The 20732-nt window shown below is 47.4% G+C and overlaps 11 protein-coding genes across 11 annotated transcripts; 5 read left to right on the forward strand and 6 right to left on the reverse strand.

Annotated features, from left to right (window-relative positions):
- Window positions 1-371: 371 nt before the first annotated feature.
- Window positions 372-1900, reverse strand: F5891DRAFT_1074405 (uncharacterized protein). Its single transcript, XM_041363353.1, has 6 exons — window positions 1049-1900; window positions 933-992; window positions 843-875; window positions 761-770; window positions 725-726; window positions 372-494 (listed from the first exon to the last, which is right to left on the reverse strand). Exons 1-6 carry the CDS (start codon window positions 1874-1876, stop codon window positions 447-449), a joined length of 981 nt encoding a protein of 326 aa, XP_041217333.1. The 5' UTR covers window positions 1877-1900; the 3' UTR covers window positions 372-446.
- A 251-nt stretch (window positions 1901-2151) lies between these two features.
- On the forward strand, window positions 2152-2507 carry F5891DRAFT_1198898 (uncharacterized protein; the record flags this gene model as incomplete). The annotated part of the gene is made up of 2 exons (XM_041368688.1): window positions 2152-2277; window positions 2334-2507. The coding sequence occupies 2 exons, from the start codon at window positions 2152-2154 to the stop codon at window positions 2505-2507; spliced, it is 300 nt and encodes a 99-aa protein (XP_041217334.1).
- A 1748-nt stretch (window positions 2508-4255) lies between these two features.
- On the forward strand, window positions 4256-6582 carry F5891DRAFT_1074407 (uncharacterized protein; the record flags this gene model as incomplete). The annotated part of the gene is made up of 9 exons (XM_041363354.1): window positions 4256-4366; window positions 4423-4550; window positions 4677-4943; window positions 4998-5180; window positions 5220-5312; window positions 5365-5523; window positions 5591-5809; window positions 5863-6440; window positions 6496-6582. Coding segments are annotated over exons 1-9 (1748 nt in total), but the record flags the coding sequence as incomplete, so codon positions are not given.
- Window positions 6583-6739: 157 nt separating this feature from the next.
- On the reverse strand, window positions 6740-7904 carry F5891DRAFT_1215942 (uncharacterized protein; the record flags this gene model as incomplete). The annotated part of the gene is made up of 5 exons (XM_041369308.1): window positions 6740-6889; window positions 6986-7433; window positions 7456-7518; window positions 7574-7701; window positions 7821-7904. 5 exons carry the CDS (start codon window positions 7902-7904, stop codon window positions 6740-6742), a joined length of 873 nt encoding a protein of 290 aa, XP_041217336.1.
- A 354-nt stretch (window positions 7905-8258) lies between these two features.
- F5891DRAFT_1215943 (uncharacterized protein) lies at window positions 8259-9529 on the forward strand (the record flags this gene model as incomplete). Its single annotated transcript, XM_041369309.1, has 4 exons — window positions 8259-8454; window positions 8518-8703; window positions 8756-9120; window positions 9170-9529. The coding sequence occupies 4 exons, from the start codon at window positions 8259-8261 to the stop codon at window positions 9527-9529; spliced, it is 1107 nt and encodes a 368-aa protein (XP_041217337.1).
- A 2193-nt stretch (window positions 9530-11722) lies between these two features.
- F5891DRAFT_965764 (uncharacterized protein) lies at window positions 11723-12008 on the reverse strand (the record flags this gene model as incomplete). Its single annotated transcript, XM_041376189.1, has 2 exons — window positions 11723-11899; window positions 11967-12008. Coding segments are annotated over 2 exons (219 nt in total), but the record flags the coding sequence as incomplete, so codon positions are not given.
- A 262-nt stretch (window positions 12009-12270) lies between these two features.
- F5891DRAFT_1198903 (uncharacterized protein) lies at window positions 12271-12703 on the forward strand (the record flags this gene model as incomplete). Its single annotated transcript, XM_041368689.1, has 2 exons — window positions 12271-12517; window positions 12567-12703. The coding sequence occupies 2 exons, from the start codon at window positions 12271-12273 to the stop codon at window positions 12701-12703; spliced, it is 384 nt and encodes a 127-aa protein (XP_041217339.1).
- A 214-nt stretch (window positions 12704-12917) lies between these two features.
- On the reverse strand, window positions 12918-14976 carry F5891DRAFT_1074408 (RNA dependent RNA polymerase-domain-containing protein; the record flags this gene model as incomplete). The annotated part of the gene is made up of 6 exons (XM_041363355.1): window positions 12918-13320; window positions 13377-13976; window positions 14028-14141; window positions 14191-14263; window positions 14315-14736; window positions 14776-14976. The coding sequence occupies 6 exons, from the start codon at window positions 14974-14976 to the stop codon at window positions 13027-13029; spliced, it is 1704 nt and encodes a 567-aa protein (XP_041217340.1). The 3' UTR covers window positions 12918-13026.
- A 23-nt stretch (window positions 14977-14999) lies between these two features.
- On the reverse strand, window positions 15000-15530 carry F5891DRAFT_898820 (RNA-dependent RNA polymerase; the record flags this gene model as incomplete). Its single annotated transcript, XM_041373420.1, has 2 exons — window positions 15000-15122; window positions 15171-15530. Coding segments are annotated over 2 exons (483 nt in total), but the record flags the coding sequence as incomplete, so codon positions are not given.
- A 1057-nt stretch (window positions 15531-16587) lies between these two features.
- Window positions 16588-18187, forward strand: F5891DRAFT_1215964 (amino acid/polyamine transporter I; the record flags this gene model as incomplete). The annotated part of the gene is made up of 12 exons (XM_041369310.1): window positions 16588-16713; window positions 16773-16836; window positions 16887-16948; window positions 17002-17139; window positions 17192-17395; window positions 17449-17549; window positions 17597-17606; window positions 17656-17670; window positions 17723-17750; window positions 17802-17911; window positions 17964-18008; window positions 18068-18187. The coding sequence occupies 12 exons, from the start codon at window positions 16588-16590 to the stop codon at window positions 18185-18187; spliced, it is 1023 nt and encodes a 340-aa protein (XP_041217342.1).
- Window positions 18188-18952: 765 nt separating this feature from the next.
- On the reverse strand, window positions 18953-20546 carry F5891DRAFT_912246 (uncharacterized protein; the record flags this gene model as incomplete). The annotated part of the gene is made up of 7 exons (XM_041373644.1): window positions 18953-19125; window positions 19182-19293; window positions 19344-19786; window positions 19833-19916; window positions 19971-20115; window positions 20173-20221; window positions 20278-20546. Coding segments are annotated over 7 exons (1275 nt in total), but the record flags the coding sequence as incomplete, so codon positions are not given.
- Between the last annotated feature and the right edge of the window lie 186 nt (window positions 20547-20732).

Below are 20732 nucleotides of genomic sequence, written 5' to 3' on the forward strand. Positions count from 1 at the left end.
ATTGATCAAAATGTTCGGTTCTCCATCTCTCGTAAGTTCAACCGGCGAAATAAAATAATAACAGTAAAATAGATCTCCACCAATCGCATGAGTTCGCTAGTGAAGTCATAAGCATTCATAAGTGTCCGTAACGCGCGTAAGTTAAGCGTTCATTTCAGTGGTTTTGCAGATGCAGTACCTCTTGGTTAGGTCCTGGAACACAATCGTACATAAATAAAGCTTACCCCCTAAATGTATGTCTTGTCACCAGTAGGGGTACCAGTGATGCGCAACCCTACTATGATGCTCAGTTTCAAACCACATGAGTTGTGAAAATCCTTGAGCCAAAGGTGGGAGGTGCTGATGATCAGCGCAGAAAGCTCATAGTATTGCCTCTTTATTATACTACGGAATATGGAGGAGAGATGGAACATGAACGGGGCAAATTTGTATGATGTTTTGAAATATCAGCCCTCTAAGGCTGCAAGCCTCGCACGAAGTTGCCCGATTTCGGCGTCCTAGTGAAAGAGTACCATCAACAAATGAAGATCATGTTTGCTGAGAATAACCCACTTTTTCTCGGCGAACTCGCTCGATTTTGGCATCCTAGTGAAAGAGTACCATCAACAAATGAAGATCATGTTTGCTGAGAATAACCCACTTTTTCTCGGCGAACTCGCTCGATTTTGGCGTCCTAGTGAAAGAGTACCATCAACAAATGAAGATCATGTTTGCTGAGAATAACCCACTTTTGCTCGGCAAACTCGCTCGATTTCGGCTTTCTGTTGCGCCTGCATGCAAATCTACAAAGGCAAGTACAGATCAACAAACAAAGACCATGTTTTTTGCTGAGAATAGTGCACCTCTGTTTGGCGAAGTCGTTCTATTTCGGCCTGCTGGTAGACATGTACCATCAACAAACACAGACTAAATTTGCTGAGAAAACAACTCACCTGTGCTTGGCGAAATGGCTCATTTTCAACCTCAAACTCCATGTGCAATTTCTGTCGATTCTGCAACAACAAGTACCATCAAGAAATGGAGACTATATTAGCTGAGAATAACCCACCTTTGCCTCTTCAGCTTCGTGATAGCACTTTACCTGCTCAAGCGTCTCCAACATCTTTTGCCACTCGAGCTCATAAGCAGCACATACAGCCTTGATATCCTTAGTTGGCGATCCTAATGCGAACCCACGATAACGCGCGCGTGCATGATGGTTTTCGCACTCTGAGTCTTGATCACTAGGGAACAGCACTTTCAAACTGCCCCACACTGCGCTCAAAAACCAATAGCATTGGTTTTCGTACAAATGATATGCCGGGGCCTGGAGGTGTACCAGAGACAGGACGGTGGACACTTGAAGTGCTGAGGGCGCAGAAGATAAAGGAAAGTCAAAGGTACAGAGCCTGCTGTATTGTGTATATCTGACTTGAAGTTCTGGCACTGCATCGTGGAGGGAACCATAAATAGATACGGAGTCATACGCGTTGGTGTTGGATGATGAGGGAGAGGCTAATTCAGATGATTGTCTGAGGGAACGGTTTTGTCCTTGCATGGCACGGTCTGCAGACACTACAGCCTGAGCGGAGCAGCTATCGATCCAGTGTCTGAAATAAAACAAGAGGAACTCGTGTTCGGGATGACCAGCACATTTGTAGTACTCCATGCGTGCCAGTGCACACTTTGCATACAGATTACCCTGGGTTTTGTCCCAAGAATCTGCCATCGAGGAACGCCAACTCAAAATGGACGCACTATTGATATCAGGCCCATCTGGACAGTGAAACTTTAAAACTGGGAGTTCAGGAGGAGGCTCTGACATGAATGCACTACGGAGGGAGGCTAGAAAACGGCTAATCCAGGACCGATTTCTTCGGTCTTGCTTTAAAGACATTATAGATTGTCAAGGGTTTGAACGAAGGAGGCCGGCGTCAAGAAGATGTAAACAGCTGCAAGCAGGGCTTGTCGCTGACTAGGTCCATGTATGTTATATATACATACTTGTAAAGCCGTCCGCCTCGAGGTTATATGATGCCATAATAAGTTTCAGGCCTTCCAGAGGCCAATCTGCCGTATCCGCACGTGTCATCATTTTAAAACCCACATCTTGCTCGGCACAGTACATGCAAACAGATTTTCCATAATCCACAAAGTTCTCAGCTTGACAAAATGGACAACGACAACAAGCACTCGGCTTCACAAGCACACTCATCAAAAGGTGATCAAACAGATTGGACAGAGGACTCGGACGACGACTTGTATCGATCAATAATATCCGACAATGGTGAAGACTATGTAAGTTCAGTTTCCTTCGTTGATTGCTCCTAGTGGACAAAATCATCATTGCGCAGGATTCACTCCGAGCATTTACCAATACCATTTGTCCCAGTTCATATGGGTCCATGACAGAAGTCAAGTTCAGCGCGCTGGATGGCTTGATCGTGAGACCTATTGGCATTTATGGGAGCAAAGAAGAAATAGTGCAGCTCTTATTGTCTCTTGGCGTTGTCGACGACTACATGTGAGATACCAAGTTTGAGCTGCAGATTGATATCTTAAAGAACTTTTCCCTTGTGGAGCAGCGCAGCTTGTTGTACACCACAGCAAGACCAGTGTTTCAAAACCAAGCCTTCGTTCTGGACTGTACATCGTCCGATCAGATCGTGAAACTATCTCCAGTGAACAATTGTTCGTCATCTACTGGCTCGAGGATCCACTTGAAGCGACTCAGCTCCTTCATCCGTGAAATGTAACCATGTTATGCACTCACGAATCCTATTCACCAGGTGTAGGTGCCGTCTCTGGAGTCTGTAGGGTGACATCCACTCAATTGTTTCAAATTAGGTGTGGGGTGGCATTTCCGGTACTCGCATCACCTTTGACACGTCTGAAATGCCAGAGTCGAGCGAAATGGTTTGAATGATAGAAAACCTGAACCTCCAACGTGCACTGCTAATAAAGCTTTTGGATACACCGAGAGTCCAGGTAATTCAAAGCGTCAAAGTTGAATCAATACAACGCGAAGCAGTTGACCACAATGACTGGCCCCTCGTGCATCTTTCCAACAGTGCCACCCTACACGCAAGGCTGCTAGCCGGCGCTGATACCTTTTAGTGACTGTGTTATAAGCCCAGTGAACACCTGCATTGGTGTCGAGCTCTGTGAAGAGCTCTTTACGCCAGCAAGGTATTTGTCTTCATCTTCCTCGAGCACGTCCATTCATGCTTTCAGTGAATTTACAAGTTGCACATAAGAAGAATCCAATAGAGAAGGTGGTGTTATCATCCCTGTGAGGGTCCGCTTGGCTCACCGTATTCTAGTTTGACCTTGCCTCAATTACTGATGCTATGGCCAACATGGAAGGCGATGAGGATGTTCCTCAGATCAAACTTGGAGACGCTTCGTGTGCCGCCCCATTCACATAGAAGCTGTCCCATGTCGCTGCCAGTGAGTTTTTGTACATCTACCGTGCAAGGTTCCTGCTGAACTTTGAACAGTTACCCACATTATCAGGCAAGGTCACTGTACTTTAGTCGCTACCATTCAGATGTACAGGATTTTGGTGCTGAACTGCCTGATCACTGCATACAGCTTGTCGGTTCAGTATCTTGGCGGGTTCAAATTTGGTGATTATCAGGTAACTGTTAGCGGAATGTTGATGTCCGTCTGTTTTCTCTGCATCTCTCGGGCCAAGGTGGGTTCTTGTTTGAATTTTTGTAGTCATACTGAGTGTTCGACAACAGCCGGTTGAAAAACTTTCCCGAGAGAGGCCGCTGGACAACATCTTCAACCTCTATGTGTTGTTATCCGTGCTGCTCCAGTTTTCCCTACACATTATCTCGCTCATTTACATTACGAACTTGTCGCATTTCCATGAGCCGTAAGTCTCGATCCCATTCATTGACCTCGAGGCACAGTTCGAGCCCAGTCTCTTAAACACCGCCATCTACCTTCTGGGTCTCTCTCAACAGGTCTCCACATTTACTATCAACTTCCAGGTAATTTATTTTGCAGGACGCTGAAGTTGATCCATTGACGACATCTCTTATAGGGTTGCCCTTTCCGCGAGGGAATATGCGAGAACTCGAGCTTGTACTGGGGGCTTGTCGGTGCTAGTGCTGTGGCATTCTCTGGAGCTACGGACTTCATGCCTGAGTTGAACCGATGGTTACAGATCGTCGAGATGGAGGGATTGGTACGTCATTTTCCCAATTTTTAGCATGAAAATCTTATCATTGATCCTTCATCCGTTTAGTGAGTGACGTTGCAAGTACTCGTGTTCAGGTCAACTCACTTGCAAAACAGTCGCGCCCTTGTAACTTTTATTCGAACCCGTGCGGAGGCGCCAAGATGCTCAATTTTGAAGATGTCGAAGAGCGAGATGGTTTGTTTCATTGATATCTTGCTTAAATTGATCAATTAGCTTATGTTTGATTTCAGGTGTTCGTCTCTCGTGGAATGTATGGCCCTCTTCTCGGATAGAGGCGATGCAGACTGTGGTTCCGATATCAGCGCTCTATACTCCATTGAAGCAGCGAGAGGATCTTCCCCTAGTATTATACAAACCCGTGACGTGTAAACCGCCTTGTCGTGCTATTCTCAATCCATATTGGTATTTCTCTTCTCTTCCTTCCTGAAATTCTACTAATGATGCGCCATACAGTCAAATCGATATTGGCAGAGGCAAACTGTAGATTTTTCCGTTTTTCTTGACCCACAATCCTTTCCCGCCACATTATAAAGATATCTCTAACACCAATCTACCCGCTGAATTACTTCACAAGTACACGACGATTGAGTACACGCTATCTCGTCCCACTCAGGCCCCACCTGTCTTCCTGTTTGTTGTCAATACCTGTCTAGATGCTGATGACCTCAAAGCACTTCATGACGCTCTTGTCGTCAGTCTCAGCTTGATCCCACCATATGCATTAGTTGGTCTCATTATGTTCGGCACAATGGTATGTATATACACTTGTTCTTTCATCATTCAAGCTCATTGCTTCAACCACTAGACACAAGTTCACGAGTTGGGCTATGCAGAGTGCAGCAAGTCATACGTCTTCCGTGGCGGCAAGGAGTACACACAGAAACAGATTCAGGACATGCTTGGACTCAGTATGACAATTCACACCGTACCCCACGCCGGCCAACCCATGCCCCAACAAGCTTTTGGTGCTGCACGTTTCTTGCTTCCTGTCCAGTAATGTGAATTTCAACTCACTGGCATTCTGGAGGCACTCGTTCGTGACCCTTGGCCAGTTGCCGATGACAAGCGCGCTTTACGTTGCACTGGTGTGGCTGTCAGTGTAGCCGTTGGACTCCTGGAGGTGAGTTTATCAATTGTGGTGAGGAGAGCGTACGGGTGACAACATAACTCAGACGACTTTCCCTAACATGGGCGCGCGTATAATGGTTTTCGTGGGTGGACCGGCAACGGAGGGTCCAGGCATGGTTGTCAACAACGAACTCAAGGAGCCTATTCACTCTCATCACGACATCGAACAGGATAGCATCAAGCACTACAAACGTGCGGTAAAGGTTTGTCCTGAATCAGTGACACAATGTACCATGGCATCATAGTTTACTTTATGAAGATCTGGCGAAGAGGGTATCCAACAATGGCCACGCTGTCGATTTGTTTGCTGGTTGCTTGGATCAAGTGGGCTTACTAGAGATGAAATCATTGCCCAACTCGACAAACGGTGTCATTGTCCTATCTGATTCGTTTGCTACATCGATCTTCAAGCAAAGCTTCCTGCGTATGTTCAATAAGGACGATCAGGACTTCTTGCAAATGGGTTTTAACATGACGTTCGACGTACAGGCAAGTCATCTCGCATACTCTTCTACATGACCTTTTGATTTCAATATATTTAGACAACCAAAGAACTGAAAGTTTCTGGCCTCATCGGACATGCAATCTCCACGGGAAAGAAATCTGCGTGCGTTGGCAAGATAGAAATTGGTATTGGTCAGACATCAGCCTGGCGAATCAACTCCATTACACCTAGGACATCTGCTGCTATTTACTTCGAGGTCGTTACTCCTGCGGGCCAGGCATTGTCTCCTGGATCAAGGGGTCTCATTCAATCTGTCACTCATTATCAGCACTCGTCTGGGCAGATGCGTTTGTGTGTCACCACAATCGCTCGAAATTTTGCAGAAGCCAACTTTCCCAGCATTGCTTCTTCCTTCGATCAAGAGGCCTCTGCCGTACTTATGGCGAGAATAGCAGTCTTTAAGGCCGAAATAGATGACTCACCAGACATTTTACGTTGGCTCGACCGCATGCTCATCCATCTTTGCCAGAAGTTCACAGATTACAGGAAGGAAGACCCTGTCAGCTTGAGACTAACGGATGATTTCAGTATCTATCCACAGTTCATGTTCCATCTCCGGAGAAGTCAGTTCTTACAGGTGTTTAACCATAGTCCCGGTGAGACTGCATTCTACAGGTCTGTACCTCTGCTGTGCGGTACAATATTTGGATACTGAAAGGTGACGTGACAGACATATTCTCAACGAAGAAGACGTCAATAACTCGTTGATCATGATTCAACCTAATATTATAAGTCAGAAAGGGTGGGCCACCCTAGGGTGGCGTGCTATCAGGTGCCCAACCTATTTATAGGGTGACAACGGTGGTGGAACTATGAGAACCAGCCTTTTCCTCCTGTGTTCCCTCCTCCAATACCAAGAATGAGCCGGAGTCAGAGATAAGCACAAGACTCACCACTGAGGAAGGATCACCCATTCATCTTGGTTTGTAGCAGCCAGCCTGGAATGGATCAGTAGAGGGGGATGTAGTGGAAGACGCATTCATCTGTTCAGACGCTTTGGGCTTCTCCAGGGGCGTCTTGTTCTCAAGCACCGAAGCAGCCAGCTTTGAACCAGCATTTAGCGACTAGGGAACGGGCATGTGTGTTGAAGAAGGCAAAGAAGTGGATAGCGATTCCTTGGCAGTGCTGTACAAGTGTGTGGTATCCATGGAGGAACGAACAGGATTGGATGAACCGTTAGTACGAATTGAGGAGCCGCCACTGGCTTTGGCTGTTGCTGACCCGTTGACTTTCGTGCTGTCTGTGTAGGTAGACCCGTTGGTATGGCTAGATGAATTACTAGTTTGTGCAATCGACGATGGTAGTTGCGACGTTATTCCAAAAACCTCCTTGACCATAGATTCCATCTCACCGTCTTCGAAATCGTCAAATGTAGGCGAGCGGACTCCGCTCTCAGCAGCACGCTGGTGAGCCCACTCACGAGTGTCTGCGACACGGAGAACAGTCTCCATCCCAAGCTGTATGCCCTCAGAAAAGGTCAAAGGCTTATCCCTCTTGCAGACCGCGATATACGCTGGGATGAGGAAGATCTTGTTGATACTGTGCTCATGATAGATTGCGATCTTCTCGACGGGTTCTATCTGAATTTTCTTGAGTTCCTGCGAGTTCCTTGACATTACAGAAACTCCACCGGTTGGCGAGATGTAGGATACTCAGCCACGTCTCGAGAGGTGCCTCATTGAGCGAATATTTTCTATTCACAATTGTCAGGATGTCTGGTCCGAGAAAATCAAATTAAGTAGGCATACGGGTTGTAGAAGACCCAGAGAAAATGTACGAAGTCTTCGCTCTTGACGTCGTCCAAAGTATAGGCATTGTTGTCTGATAAGCCGCGCTTCTCGCCTTCGGCTGACTGGAACTTCTGGCGGAAGAACAGCTATTCGCGTTGAAAAAAGTGTCTGTGTATCCGATAGAGATGATTCTCGACCTGCAAAAATCGAAGTTGCATCCATCAATCCGAGACGTTGAGTATCATAATGACTGTTGGACACTCACCAGTACGGTCATATCACCACCACGAATATAATAGTCCTTGTGAGGGATGACACGAGCTGGTCCATGCTCTGACGAGTTGACCATGATTGACTTTACCTGAGAGGTGAGAGAGGGAGGTGGAAGGGCTTGGATTCAAGAGGAAATTTTCGAGATATACGTTTCTCGAGTCCAGGACACCTGTATTGGCGCTGTGAAGCCATGCATTAGGCTTCGAGTACAATGAGAAAATGAACAGAACATGCCTCTTTAGCCTGTGTGAGAGGGACGTCACCAATCATGGTAGGCACCTTGCTGTAGCGCGAGTTCAGTGCTGCAATGAGATTATGGAGAAAACAAACAGCAGCAAACTGATGCTTCCAACCCTCGCCCACTGGTGTATCGCGGAGTACAAAGGGCCCCATCACTGACTCAGACACTATACCCTCATCTTCATCCACCATGACGTCGAACGATTCTGTCAAAGTAACGGCTGTCTGGTCAGACGACAGAAATACACTTGAAAACAGTTTGCGAGGCTCAGACCACACAGTGGCGATGGCCGTGGGAATCTTACAAAATCACATTACCCGCCATGTTAGCAGAGTGTACGGTCTCGAGCTGGACCCACTCACCACGCAGGCGAGGTACTTTCCAGGTAAGCTTCAACCCATCTTTCATTTGCTGCAGGGTCCAACTCATTGATGTACTTCTTTAAAAGCCGTTCAACCTTCAGATATGCTCAGGGTCTGCCGCTCCGATGGTCTCACAGCACTAATCACTCCTAATGCTGAGACGAATCGTCGTATCAAGACTCAATTGGCCCTGAATGCACAGGCCAATCAGACACACGTGGAATCCAATACGACGTCTCAGCCAAGCACATCAGCAGTCCCACCTCACGAATGTATGTTGTAATATTCGAATACTCTACAGACACACTGATCAGATTTCCGCAGCCAATAATGCTAGGAGACGAAATGCCGCGTCGACGGCCAATCCCCCTCAGGTGACTATGGACAGCCAGCTTAAGGAGATGCTAGCCTCGATGCAGAAGGAGATTGCGGAGATTCGAGGAAAGACTGAGAAGGAAATTGCGGAGATTCGAGGAAAGAATGAGAAGGAGATTGCGGAGATTCGAGGAAAGAATGAGAAGGTTCTCAGCGAGAACGAGAGCATTCACAGCGAGAACAAGAGGATTCTCAATGAAAATGAGAGCATGCGCGGTGAGATCGAGAGCATAAACAGTGGGCTTACCAGCGTTCGCAGGGATTTAGACGCGGCGAGAGTCAAACACACTCAGGACGTTGAAGCACTGAGACAAGTAAGTCATCCCTTTTTCTGATCACCGACCCTGACAGCGATCTCCCCAGGTCACTATGTTACTAGTCCCTGTGCATCTTCGCGTCCTACTCGACCTTGCACGCAGAAAGGTTCTGGAACACCTCGGCTATGAGACCTGGGAAGAACTTCGCGCTTCCTGCAGTATTCATCAACTTTCAAATAAGATCTTCGATGCTCTCAAACAGCAGGGTGTATCATACACCCCATCCCACCAGTCCATCCTTTTCTTGTGTTCATATAATAACATCAGGCGGGCGGGAAATACAGCTGCTCACAGCGCAAAGGAGGATGATATCAGGCATGCAGTCTTAACCCAGCCGCTAGATTCCCGTGATCGAGAATGCTTGGAAAATCTGTTTACATATGCGTACAACGGGAAACAACTCTAGGATTGATCTTGGCATTTACTCTACCACCAATGTTTGTACTACATGGCTTCTATTCAGATACACCTTGTGATGACTTCAGCCTGAGTGATTAGAGATGCGCCGTTCTCTCGCTCGACCATCAGTGCTTGTCTCACTCGCTGGATGCTCTTGCTTGCTCCAGGCTGCATTCTCCGTCTCTTACAGCCGTCTCGATCTCTCAGTGCCCTACACCCCTTAGTGCTGTCTCCGTCTCTTACTGCCGTCCATTTCGCTACACTTCTTTTATATAACAAAATTGATTTGATTTTATCGCGGGTGAATACAAAACAAAAGACTGTATAATATACCGAATTAGTGATGTCTGCTAAGCCAACACTGAGTTTACCGCCCTTGCCAGCAGCAAGCTTTAAATCAGCCAAGATTTCGGAAAACTCCTGAGGCATACACCACGGATCGCATTGAGGCCGTCTCGTAACTCATTTCCCTCCCGTCCACGTGTTGCCAGCACGGATTCCCAACGGCTCTGAGACATTGTTAGGGCAGAAAACGCAGAGAGCGCATGGAACGTGTATTTGTACAGCGAGCGCTTAGTGGGGGATGTCAGAGATGACAGGGTATCCATGAAAAGGGTCAGGAGGAGTAAGAAGTGTATCATAAGTCGATGCAATGAGGGTGTTGCTAGACAGAGGTGTGAGTTCGGCGAGGAGGGCATATTCGACCTGTGTATCCGTGGTCTGCTGAGAATTTGCATTGCGATTCGTTTGGGCGAGAAAGAACCCGGGACGAGATAGACGTACTTTGGATGTGTGTAATAACACACTCGGCGGAAATTGTGCGTATGGATGCATCTATACAACAGTATCAGTTCGGTTCCGATCGAGAAGAAGAGCTCATACATGTGCGATCTTCCAGATAACAAGTATTGGATATTGCGCGTTGAATATATATGGCCTGGATATTGTCAGATGGAGCGCTGCAACTAGGATGGATTATACGAGCACCACGTACTGAGCTACAAAATTCTCGAGGTCAATCTGACCTAGAATCCGTCATCGGATACGTGATTTCCCTCGTCAGTCGCAAGCACTCGAATGTGTGGACCAGCGTGAATCAAGTAGAGTGTGAGAAATGGCTGGGGAAGGGAGTGAACTCGTCAGCTTCCATGTATTGCGTCCTGCGTCGTCTAAATGTCCTTGAGGCAGTTAACCCGGAATAGCATGTTGGACTTCAATGTCAGTCTTACCGATTCTGCAATTCTAATCAGAGATGAGGTGGGCCAGCTTATGAAAGGCCAGTTCGCGACAGACCAGCCTAACTTTCAACTTTACTCGACACAGACCACAAGGCCGTTTATTCCCCCTGCTTCCCTCGACCACTTCGATTACTGCCAACGCCAACGCAAAAAACCGCGTCCTATGAGCCCAGCCTTCTATACCGCTCGTCCTGAATTCTATGACCAGCTCTCGTCGTTAGAACCGGCTCTTCAACATGCCAAGACTGCACTCACGTCATGCCATCTCCTTCCCCTTCTCAAATTTGCTCGGGAGGCCCTCCCATCGCGTGTCAATGCTTGGGTAGACAAGGTGAGCTTGGCCTGAAGCTCAGAAGCACCCTCACGACCAGCCGCTACAGACGAGTGGTTCTTGTGCTCAATGAGCTTGAGACCTATAGGTCCATTGCAGAGTTGCAGGAAGGTATCAGAGGTATTACAGAGCTATGTTAGAGATCTGACGCTGTTGATACGTGTACACGTAAGTATAAGAAAAGTACACAGAAAGAATGGGCGGAGGCTGAAGTGGAAGGAAAGGTGAGAAACAGACGTACCGCTCACTGCTTTCGCTGCCAGTGCGCAATGTCTTGATCTCTCCACGGAGTGCTTCCTGTGGGAGAAGTCAGTATCAATTGCATTTCAAAAGGATTAAAGATATGGAGAGGGCGCGGTAACAGGAAGGAAGGGTAAAATGTGTGCATAGCAACAAGGTGGCTATACGTCAACCCATAGGATAGAATATCTGACATTGTGTGGTAGCTAAATATCCATGCAAGACAAATGGTATGGAACAACAGCGAATTGATGATCAAGGGATTGAAGCGGGCAAAACTTACATTTTGCAACTCAACAGTCGCAACTCTGCTATTCGCGCGTTCCAGGTCGACCATGATCATGTCAGCTTCTGCAAGACGGGAAATGATCTCTTGGTCTGAATAGAAGTGTCAGCATGCAAGACGAAAGGTACAATAATGAAGCAGAAAGAAGGAAGTGGAGGAAGGAAAGCAGTACAATTCACCCTGACGCTGGCTGTGATCAAAAAGCTTCGCCTGATTCGATTCGTTTGAAAGTCGGAGGTCGCGCACTTGGTCCCTATATAGTGCAACCTGGCGCTGAAAATCCTATTCACTGCACCTCAATCAGCATCGTGCACTTGCCAAACACCAACCTACATAAATAACACGCCACGTACCGCTCCTCGTAATTACGCACACGTTCGTCATACACAGCCGGGCGACTTCAGCTTCCAGTGCATGCGCCTCGGTGGCTTTGACAGCTTGGTCCTGTGCACGTGTGAATGGGTGGAGAGGTGGAGAAGATGGGTGAGACGACAGCTGTCCTGATTATAGCGACAGGGACGTCTACGGGGGCGCGGATGCCGGAACACATATAACAGGCGCAGTGTTCCGCTCGAGGAGGAATGTCGACATTAAGATTGTCGAAGACGTTCCCTTCATCTTCCACGAGTCGCGTGTCTGACCATGATCAGATCATGGATATGGACGACATGCCCCAAACACTTACGATCGCACCTGGGACCGCTCTCGAACGTGCGGTTGCGTACGGACAGGAGTTGCAGTCAGAGTACAAAGACCGCCCGGAGATGCGCGCCATCTTTAAGCGCACAAGCATGATCGTGGCTTTCGAGGATCCGCTTGAGGCCGGCGGGGATGCAGCAGACGTGGCTGGGCAGGGAGCAAGAGTCAGTCTTGCAACGGAAGTGAACCAGGCTATTTTGCGTGAGTTTGTTCTCAAGTTGACTCGATTATATTCTCACTTTTCCCGTAGTGTCGCAAGGGCGTCCTGCTCATCCGGCCTTGGAGAGGATATACCGCCATACTGCAGCATCTCTCACGCAGCTTGCACTGATTGGAAATGGGGCTGCTGCTCTCGTGGACATGCCAAGGGAGCTCTTGGATGCGTGATCATATCTTGCCACTCATTATTTCGCTTCGCCGAGTAATTTTTCTTGCTATTGTAGGTTACATATTTCGAAATCAGGTCATGCATATCTCAAGTTGTAATGTGTCCTTGAAAATTGAATATTGAAGTCCTTCTAATTGCGTTCTTTTGGTATACCATGAATTCAAACCCGCATGACCGCGCTCAGAATCTCGTTACAATCCCCCGCTCTGACGCTTTCAATTTTGCACAACTTTTATCATTTCATGAGCTCCTCTGGGTTCCTATGGTATACAATTTCGTTACAGTGCACTGGTATGAAGGCCAACTTCTGGCGCTCGATCCTTTACATCATAAGAGACTCCTTCACAATCTCGAGCATCCTGCCCAGAGCGATTAAACCAAAGCTCTGGGCTCCAAACATCCTCGATTCTTCCTTAAGGGTATCTTCCGCGACGCACCACGCTGCCCAAGAGCATTTGAACGTCTCTGCCATACTTCGTTGTTCTGTATCATCAAATTCTTCGCGGAAGGTCCAATTATCATAATCATCCTCTTCATCAGGATACATCTCTGCTTCCGACACCGCCAAATCTTTAACCAGGAGCTCTGCCCTGACCACACGGACGAGTTCACGTGTCTGAAATTATCGTTTAGGAGCTTGTGGTACATGTCATGTTTGAGCACTAAGCTTACCTGCAAGTTCATTGCAGTGACTGCGTCTCGCCGACGACGATGATCAGACCAATTTGCCATAATAGTCCCGCTCAGCAATTCTGCTTCAGAAACGTGGCTGTCCTTGTTTTTCAAAATGGTGTGCGATTGCCCGATCACCAACAGCTGCTCACAATATGCTTCGAGTAGATATGTCATCTCCTCGATTAACTCTTGAGTTGGAGGAGTCAATCCCAAAAGACCAAGGTTACGGAGGCCCACGCGAGAGAGCGCGTCTTCCACAGAGGCTCCATCAGATGGAGAGCGGTCCTCGTTCCATTCTTGAGGAATCCACCTCTTCACTGGTACCCGACGGTAGAGTTGTCCGAGCAGCTTTTTACTGTTGTAGTATTGGTCACTGTTAAGATCGGCGCCTTCTTTGGCAAGAAAATCAGGCTTTGGCTGATTCCTCGACTTGAACCTCGGAAGTTGAGTAAAATTGACGGGAGTGCCACTCTTCGGAAAATCGACTGCGTGAGAGGCCAATTTCGCGAGTTCCATGCACTCCGCGCAACCTGGATCCTCCAGGTCAGAAAACCTGAGATGGTGTATGGCGATGAGACCGACGAGGTGCGCCTCGATCTACATTTCATAATTAATTTTGCATGTATTAAAAGTCTGAATGAGCCTCACATAGTCAAATACGAAATCTACGACATCGGAGATGTCACATGGGGCTTCTGTTCTTTTAATGGGTAATGCCTGATACTCTCCAGGTTCGCCGTAATGCGTTGGCAGCAGCTTCGGCTGCAGAATGTTCAGAACATGCAGAATGTATTAGGAAAATCGGGCTTACATCAAGGATTAGGTTGAAGTCGTCGCCATCAAGATCACCCCCACCCAGACACGACGCAAGTGCTCGCTGACCCCTGTCGACAATATGAACATGCATTTGTCATAAGCCATCAAACAGAACTCACTCGCAAGAGAACACAACGACATTCTTCAGGTGCGCCAACTCTGGGCGGTCAACAGCCGTCACGACTTGCAGATCGCCTGGATGAATCTGCGGGCTGCGCGTTATGGCGGCCTTGCCCAGGATTTGTTTGTTCAATCCTGTCCTTTCATCGTACACGGCTGTGTAGACTTCTCCTTCCCTGAGGCAGCTCCATTCATCGGACACACCAAGCAAGGTATATGAACCCGGCACTTCTATGTGCGTGCGGTACTTCAACTCCCGCAAGATGTGCGTTTCGACGCAATGCAGGATACTTTCTATTAGCTCACTTGTCCATCGTGACTGAGATGTTTCTTCCTCCGTATTTCCAACATCCAGCTGCAAAATGGACGACAGGTTTCTGAAGAGAGATGGTAGATGGAACGATGCTCCCAGTCCGTGTTGCTGGATAACTTTCGAGGCATCGAGGAATGATGATCAGACGGATTGAGCTTTAGTGATTGCATCGTCCTGCAAGTCAATGATTCGACTGGTCTCCACTCCCAGGAACTCCATAAGTACAATGAGCGGACGATTGAGGAACATCGCTTTTGGTTTCGCTGATGTCGATTGGACATCAAAGTTAATCTGTGATGGACGGAGGCGAACAAGTTTGCCTTCGATTGTCGGATCCTGGACGACCATACCTTTAGCACCACCGTTATTCTGTCGGGATAGTCATAATCGATTTCTTCGGGAGTAAGTGTTATCGACAGATCGGTGCCAGAAAAGGCTTGAGACCATCTTGCAGCCAAGCGAGCGGGTTGGTGCACAAGTTGAGAGAAATCGCCCTAGCAATTGCGTTCGGTCAAAATCAATCAGGACCATTAGCGACTCACCAGGTTGCCCCGGATTGATTCTGCATCCAGCAGTGTCCCGCTGTCATCTGTGAAGGGTGTCATAAACCACACTGAATGATCTCGCAGGCCGCTCATCGAATATCCCAAGAACTGGAATTGGCGTCCAGCAACGCGATAGCCTCTGAGCAGAATTGGACGATACCGCTCCTTCAGAAGGTCGTTAATGGAAGATTCGAAGTCCCGACGAAGCTTTGATCGATTCTCGTCCTGAAAAGTAACGCGTAGGAAGCATTCGTGATTATTGTATTTGCGCAAGACACTATTGGATTGATCTGGAAGAGGACCCTCTAAGATGTGCCGTGTCGGCGTTAGGATCATATGGTAAGACTGGTATACACCACTCTGTGGTGGCGGAGCTAGAAGACGGAGGGGCTTTTGATGCTCTCTTGTGAACTCGTGAATTACTTGGCCAAGAAGAGAAGTTAAATCTTCCTGGCTAGCATGCCATTGCGCCCGGCGTTTGCGGCGTGGTTTACGCTTCGCGTTGTGTCCTTCGTGCTCGGATGCAAAGGATTGGAAAGACACAACTTGCTTGTTGCCGGCCGCATGCTCTGGACTCTGCATCAGTGCCTTGAAGGACTTTACACAATTAATATAAACTCGCTCGGTTATTCTTGTCTTGAACTGCGGCACTGAAGACTAATTTCCAGAAAGTCAGGGTATTGGGAAGTCTGTGTGAGGTCTGCGCAGACGTCTGTCTAGGGTCTGTGTCAAGTCTTTGTCAGCGTTACCTGGGAGTTACCGGGGGAGGTCTTATCAGCCGCCAAAGGTCTGCCTGCCGTCTTACATAATCGTAACGGCGCTCGCGCCAGTCCGGAACGTTGCTTATTCCGATTTCAAAATTAGAAACTCGTTTGGATCAATTTGATAGCCTACTTGCCTTTTGTACTTGTGCGCTCACCACGCATTACGGTATTCCCAACATGTGGACGTATTGCGCCATTATCAGGCGCCCTTCATATACCCTGATATCCTGTGTCCACATCTCCCACCTCATCTACAGGAATGTCTACTCGTTGGTGGTCGCGATCAAGCAAGAACCAGGAAGAGGACCATACTATCTGAGCTCAGCAAAAAGGATCAGAGAATTCAGAAGGAGCCAAATGATGATACTGACCTCAATCCTGGAGAACTGACTTTTGAAGAAGGTGTGGTTGCTCACTATTCCTTCAACTTACTCGTCTGACACCATCCAGATACCGCTGGAGGCCTCGGTTGTCGCCTTGGTGTGACTTCTTGCACTCTCCTTATCGTCGGACGGATCATCGGCACCGGTATATTCTCAACGCCGTCCTCCATCCTCTCTGGCGTGGGCTCAGTTGGTGCCTCCCTCATGCTCTAGGTCCTCAGTTTCTTGCTTAGCTGTGGCCTCTTGATATGGCTCGAGTTCGGCACCATGTTCCCTCGCAGTGGTGGAGAGAAGGTATACCTTGAAGACGTCTACAGAAAATCCAAGTACCTCGCCACCATAGTCTTCGCTGCCAATGCTATATTACTTGGATTCACTGCAAGTGGCTGTATCGTGAGTCATCTCTCGGTTTGGATGGATATTCGGTGTTAAAACTTAACTGCTTCATCAAGGTTTTTGCTAGCAAGTGTGACCAAATCGCAGGTCAATGGAATGAGCGTGGAATTGCACTTGGAGGTATGGTCTCCTACCTAACTGATATGTTACGGTCATTTCATGGACTCTAGTCATCTTCTTCGTAACCCTTCTACATGGATTAACCCCAAAGACCGGCGTCTTTATCATGAACGTATGCAAGCTTTCATCTTTACACCATCATCATATTCAACATCTTCCTTCCAGTTACTCTCAATCAAAATTGTAATTCTGGCATTCGTCGTGGTTACAGGCTGGGTAGTCCTCTCGGGCAAGACCCGCGTCACGGATCCGCACTATAATTTCAGAAACGCGTTCGCGGAGAGCTCCATGAGCAGTTACGAGGTGCGTTCAATGCTATCCTAAGATGTCCATATGTTGAGTGTAGTCTTCACAGTATGCTACCGCCACCTTTAAAGTCCTGAACGCATATGCGGGATGGTCTAACGTGAATTACGACGTGAATTACGACGTGAATTACATGATGAACAACGTCCGTGATCCAGTGAGGACGCTCAAGATCGCAGGCCCGCTCGGTCTTGGTATATGCGCCGTTTTGTATTTGCTTGCAAATGTGGCTTGTTTCGCGGCTGCAACCAAGGTAAGAACTTGTTTTGTGTGTACCACGAATGAAATACTGAATAGTATCGACAGACGGAGATCGACAAGTCTGGCGTTACTGTTGCTGCTTTGTTTTTCGGGAATGTCTTTAGTTCTACTGCGGAGCGTGCGCTATCAGTTTTCATTGCTCTCAGGTGAGTTCGACGTCTGATGGTTTCCTGACTTATTGTCTTCATATCAGTGCTCTTGGAGTGAGTCCTATATCTTATATCATGATCTCCGTCTGATGGTGGCCCATAGAACGTTATTACTGTGGTAAGTTGAGGGATACTGTTGACATGTATTGGCACAAGAACTTTTCATCTAGACTTTTGCTGCGTCGCGAGTAAATCAAGGTCCGTCATACCAAACATCGTAGTCCTACATAGCTTATGCTTCAATCACAGAGCTCGCAAAGGAAGGGATACCCTTACCATTCGGGAACAAATTCTGGGCTTCAAATTGGCCCACAGGAAAGTCCCCACTTCCGGAATTGATCATCCACTTGATACCATCTGTAAGTACGACAGTAGAATCTACATGATATCAATCTGAGATTGGTTTTCTAGGTCATTATCATCGTCGCTCCTCCCCCAAGTATTGAGTTTTTTCAGGTGCGTAAATTCGGATCTTTTTGGAAATACGTCCATCTTACTGTGTGCAGGTTTAACAGAAACAGCAACTCAGGAGGTTTCCTCTCGTACATCCATATGCATACAGAACCATTGAGCGATCACTGGATCACGCATTTGAGCTGGGGACCTTGGATTACTCACGCTGTCGGTCATTGTAAGCTTTCTCGTGTCTATCGCACGAACGGGCTCTTTAACACAGCGAAGGCAAATCCTTACTGGCCTTCTCCACCGATAATGGCAACGTCGGACTGGTAAAAGTCACACAAAATCTACAGTCTACTTCGAACGTTGGTTTTGTGCCCGAGTATGCAACCAGTGCTATATTTGACATCCAAGATCCAATTTGCGAGGCTAGCAAACGAGGCGCGACCGCATTAGCATGGGTTCAAGACTCGACGTAGTAACGGCACCAGATGATCCATTTGCAGCTCTACACCCGATGGAGGGTACAACCTCCCTCACATCCGGCCTCCAAGCACCCAACTGCAGACTCTCGCCACGAATGACCTGTCACCTCCCCCACATCCACGCGGAACAACCCTAACTCCACATGTCGAGGGAAAAATAAACGTTATTTTGAATACTTGAGTGAATGCTTTATTTGTGCGGGCAACGTCTAGAAAGTGCAGTGCTGAAAAGACTCGATTTCCCAAAATAATTGTCTTCAAATGCAGATACTTGGTATGTACAATATGTGCGATATATGCTATATTATTCGTCAGTCCGCGATATAATACGTGTCTTAAAAGTCCAAGTTGGTTTGATCAAGAGGCAGGAACGAGTGTGGGTCATGCACTGTGTCGATTGCAGTGAGGAAAGCAGGTGCGGGAGGGAGGGTCAATTGCAAATTCCGCATCAGACAAACTTGCCTTGTCATATGCAGGTTGATCCTTTGGATCCGGACGTGGAGGTAAACCATCATCAGCAAACGAAGGCCTAGGAGATCTTACCCTTCCCTCCGCTGAAATATCTGCAGTACTGTGGTCCGTACGCAAACTGCGATGCCAAACACTAGGCTGCTGTAACAAAGCTTCGTTTTCATGGCGGCGGATGACACGACCAAAACTGTGCATTACAAGACACGAAATGAAGGCCCCTACATCAATGTGAGTTTCCAAAACACTGGATGTTAATTTAGTGGAGATAACTCACAGTCAAAGGCCATCCAAGCTACATGATCAGCCGGGCCCACGCTATTAACACCGACTATAGTCATTATGACGGAAACGACGGTGGAAGCAGTGATAAAGGTGGTGTAGAATAACTGAATAAGTGCGTGAGGCTGGAACACTTTAACCAAAGAGACTCGCTTACTTCATCTCTCATCACTTCTCTGAACAACGCTACTCGAGGCATATATTGACTCATGCGACTTATGGATGAGACGGCAGGAGAAGATGGCCGGCGAGGAATTGGGGATGTGCCAGCGAGAGGGGATTTTGTAGCCAGCGGTGGGATGGGCAATCTAGAGGGCACATTCTCCGGATCATGCACTCTTTCACTCCTGGAAAGACCACCCATGGGAATACTTGGGTCATAGGAGAGAGACTGAGTTCTACGGGATCTGCAGGTGAATAGAGCAGGATAATTTACAGTAGGAACATAATCCCACCTGTCACGGCGGCTGTGAGCGGTCTCGTAATGCTTGATGCTCTCTTTTTGGATGTCTAGATGGGAATCTGCGACATCGTCAAGAGAGAGTGATACAGTAATTCTACCCTGGACGGAACCGAGTGACTTCCGAACAGCATAGAGAACTGTGATGATGAGTCTCATTGGGTAATGTAATAAGTTTGGACTCACAGCACAGACAGACGAATAGCGATTCGACAAATAAAAGTATTATGAAAGTATATGACATGGAATTAGATGTTCGGTAGCAGCGGCCTGTTTTTTAAAAAAAATTAGCAAATGAAAGTGGATGAGAGTCAGAAGAGGCACCTGCAAGACTGCGATAACTGTTAAGCAATGCCAGATCAAGAGCAAGGAAAATGATTGCAGCAGTCCTTAGTATGACCAAGATGACTAGAACTAAGCGAGAGTTGTCTAGGCATCGGTAAGCCTTTACGCCTAGAGTGCCGGATATCTATGTTATGTAGAGATTGGGCATGAATAAATAATGAATAAAATCTTTGAAGCGTACCAATAAAGAAAAGGATATTCCTGCGCTAGCGACTGCGATGCGCATGATTCTGATTACATATAAAATCAACGAGGTGTTAGTATTTGAAAGATAGGATTGACAAACATTTTGCAATCGAAATTAGGGTGAAATTGGGCGATAAGCATAGACAGGATGGAGATAGGTGCGAGAAGTTGACTGAGGAATAGAGTGTATAAAAGACTTTTCTTGCGAACTCCACCTGACCATAAGAATGCAGCTGATAGAGTTGTATTCCTTACGAATACAGTAAAGAGGGACGCCATGATGACGAGAGCAAGATGCGTAGTGGAAAGGTCGTCAAAGAACGGGGGTGCTACGAGGGAGCCATCGCCAAGCAAATGGTAAACGGACTTCGGAAATAAATTAGTCGGCAGGTCTGAAGGATCTGCTTTGATTATTGTAAATGTTGTATTGACGGTACAGGTTGAGGGAGGACAATCCATAGTCCTATGAAAGTACGGGATTCAAGTCGGTAACCAGCGCCGCTTAGCAGCAATTTATGGTTCATAATCTGACCGTCAACAATGCCGCTAAGTACT

This window comes from Suillus fuscotomentosus (assembly GCF_016647785.1).
Source record: "Suillus fuscotomentosus strain FC203 chromosome Unknown F5891scaffold_168, whole genome shotgun sequence".
Lineage (NCBI taxonomy): Eukaryota > Fungi > Basidiomycota > Agaricomycetes > Boletales > Suillaceae > Suillus > Suillus fuscotomentosus.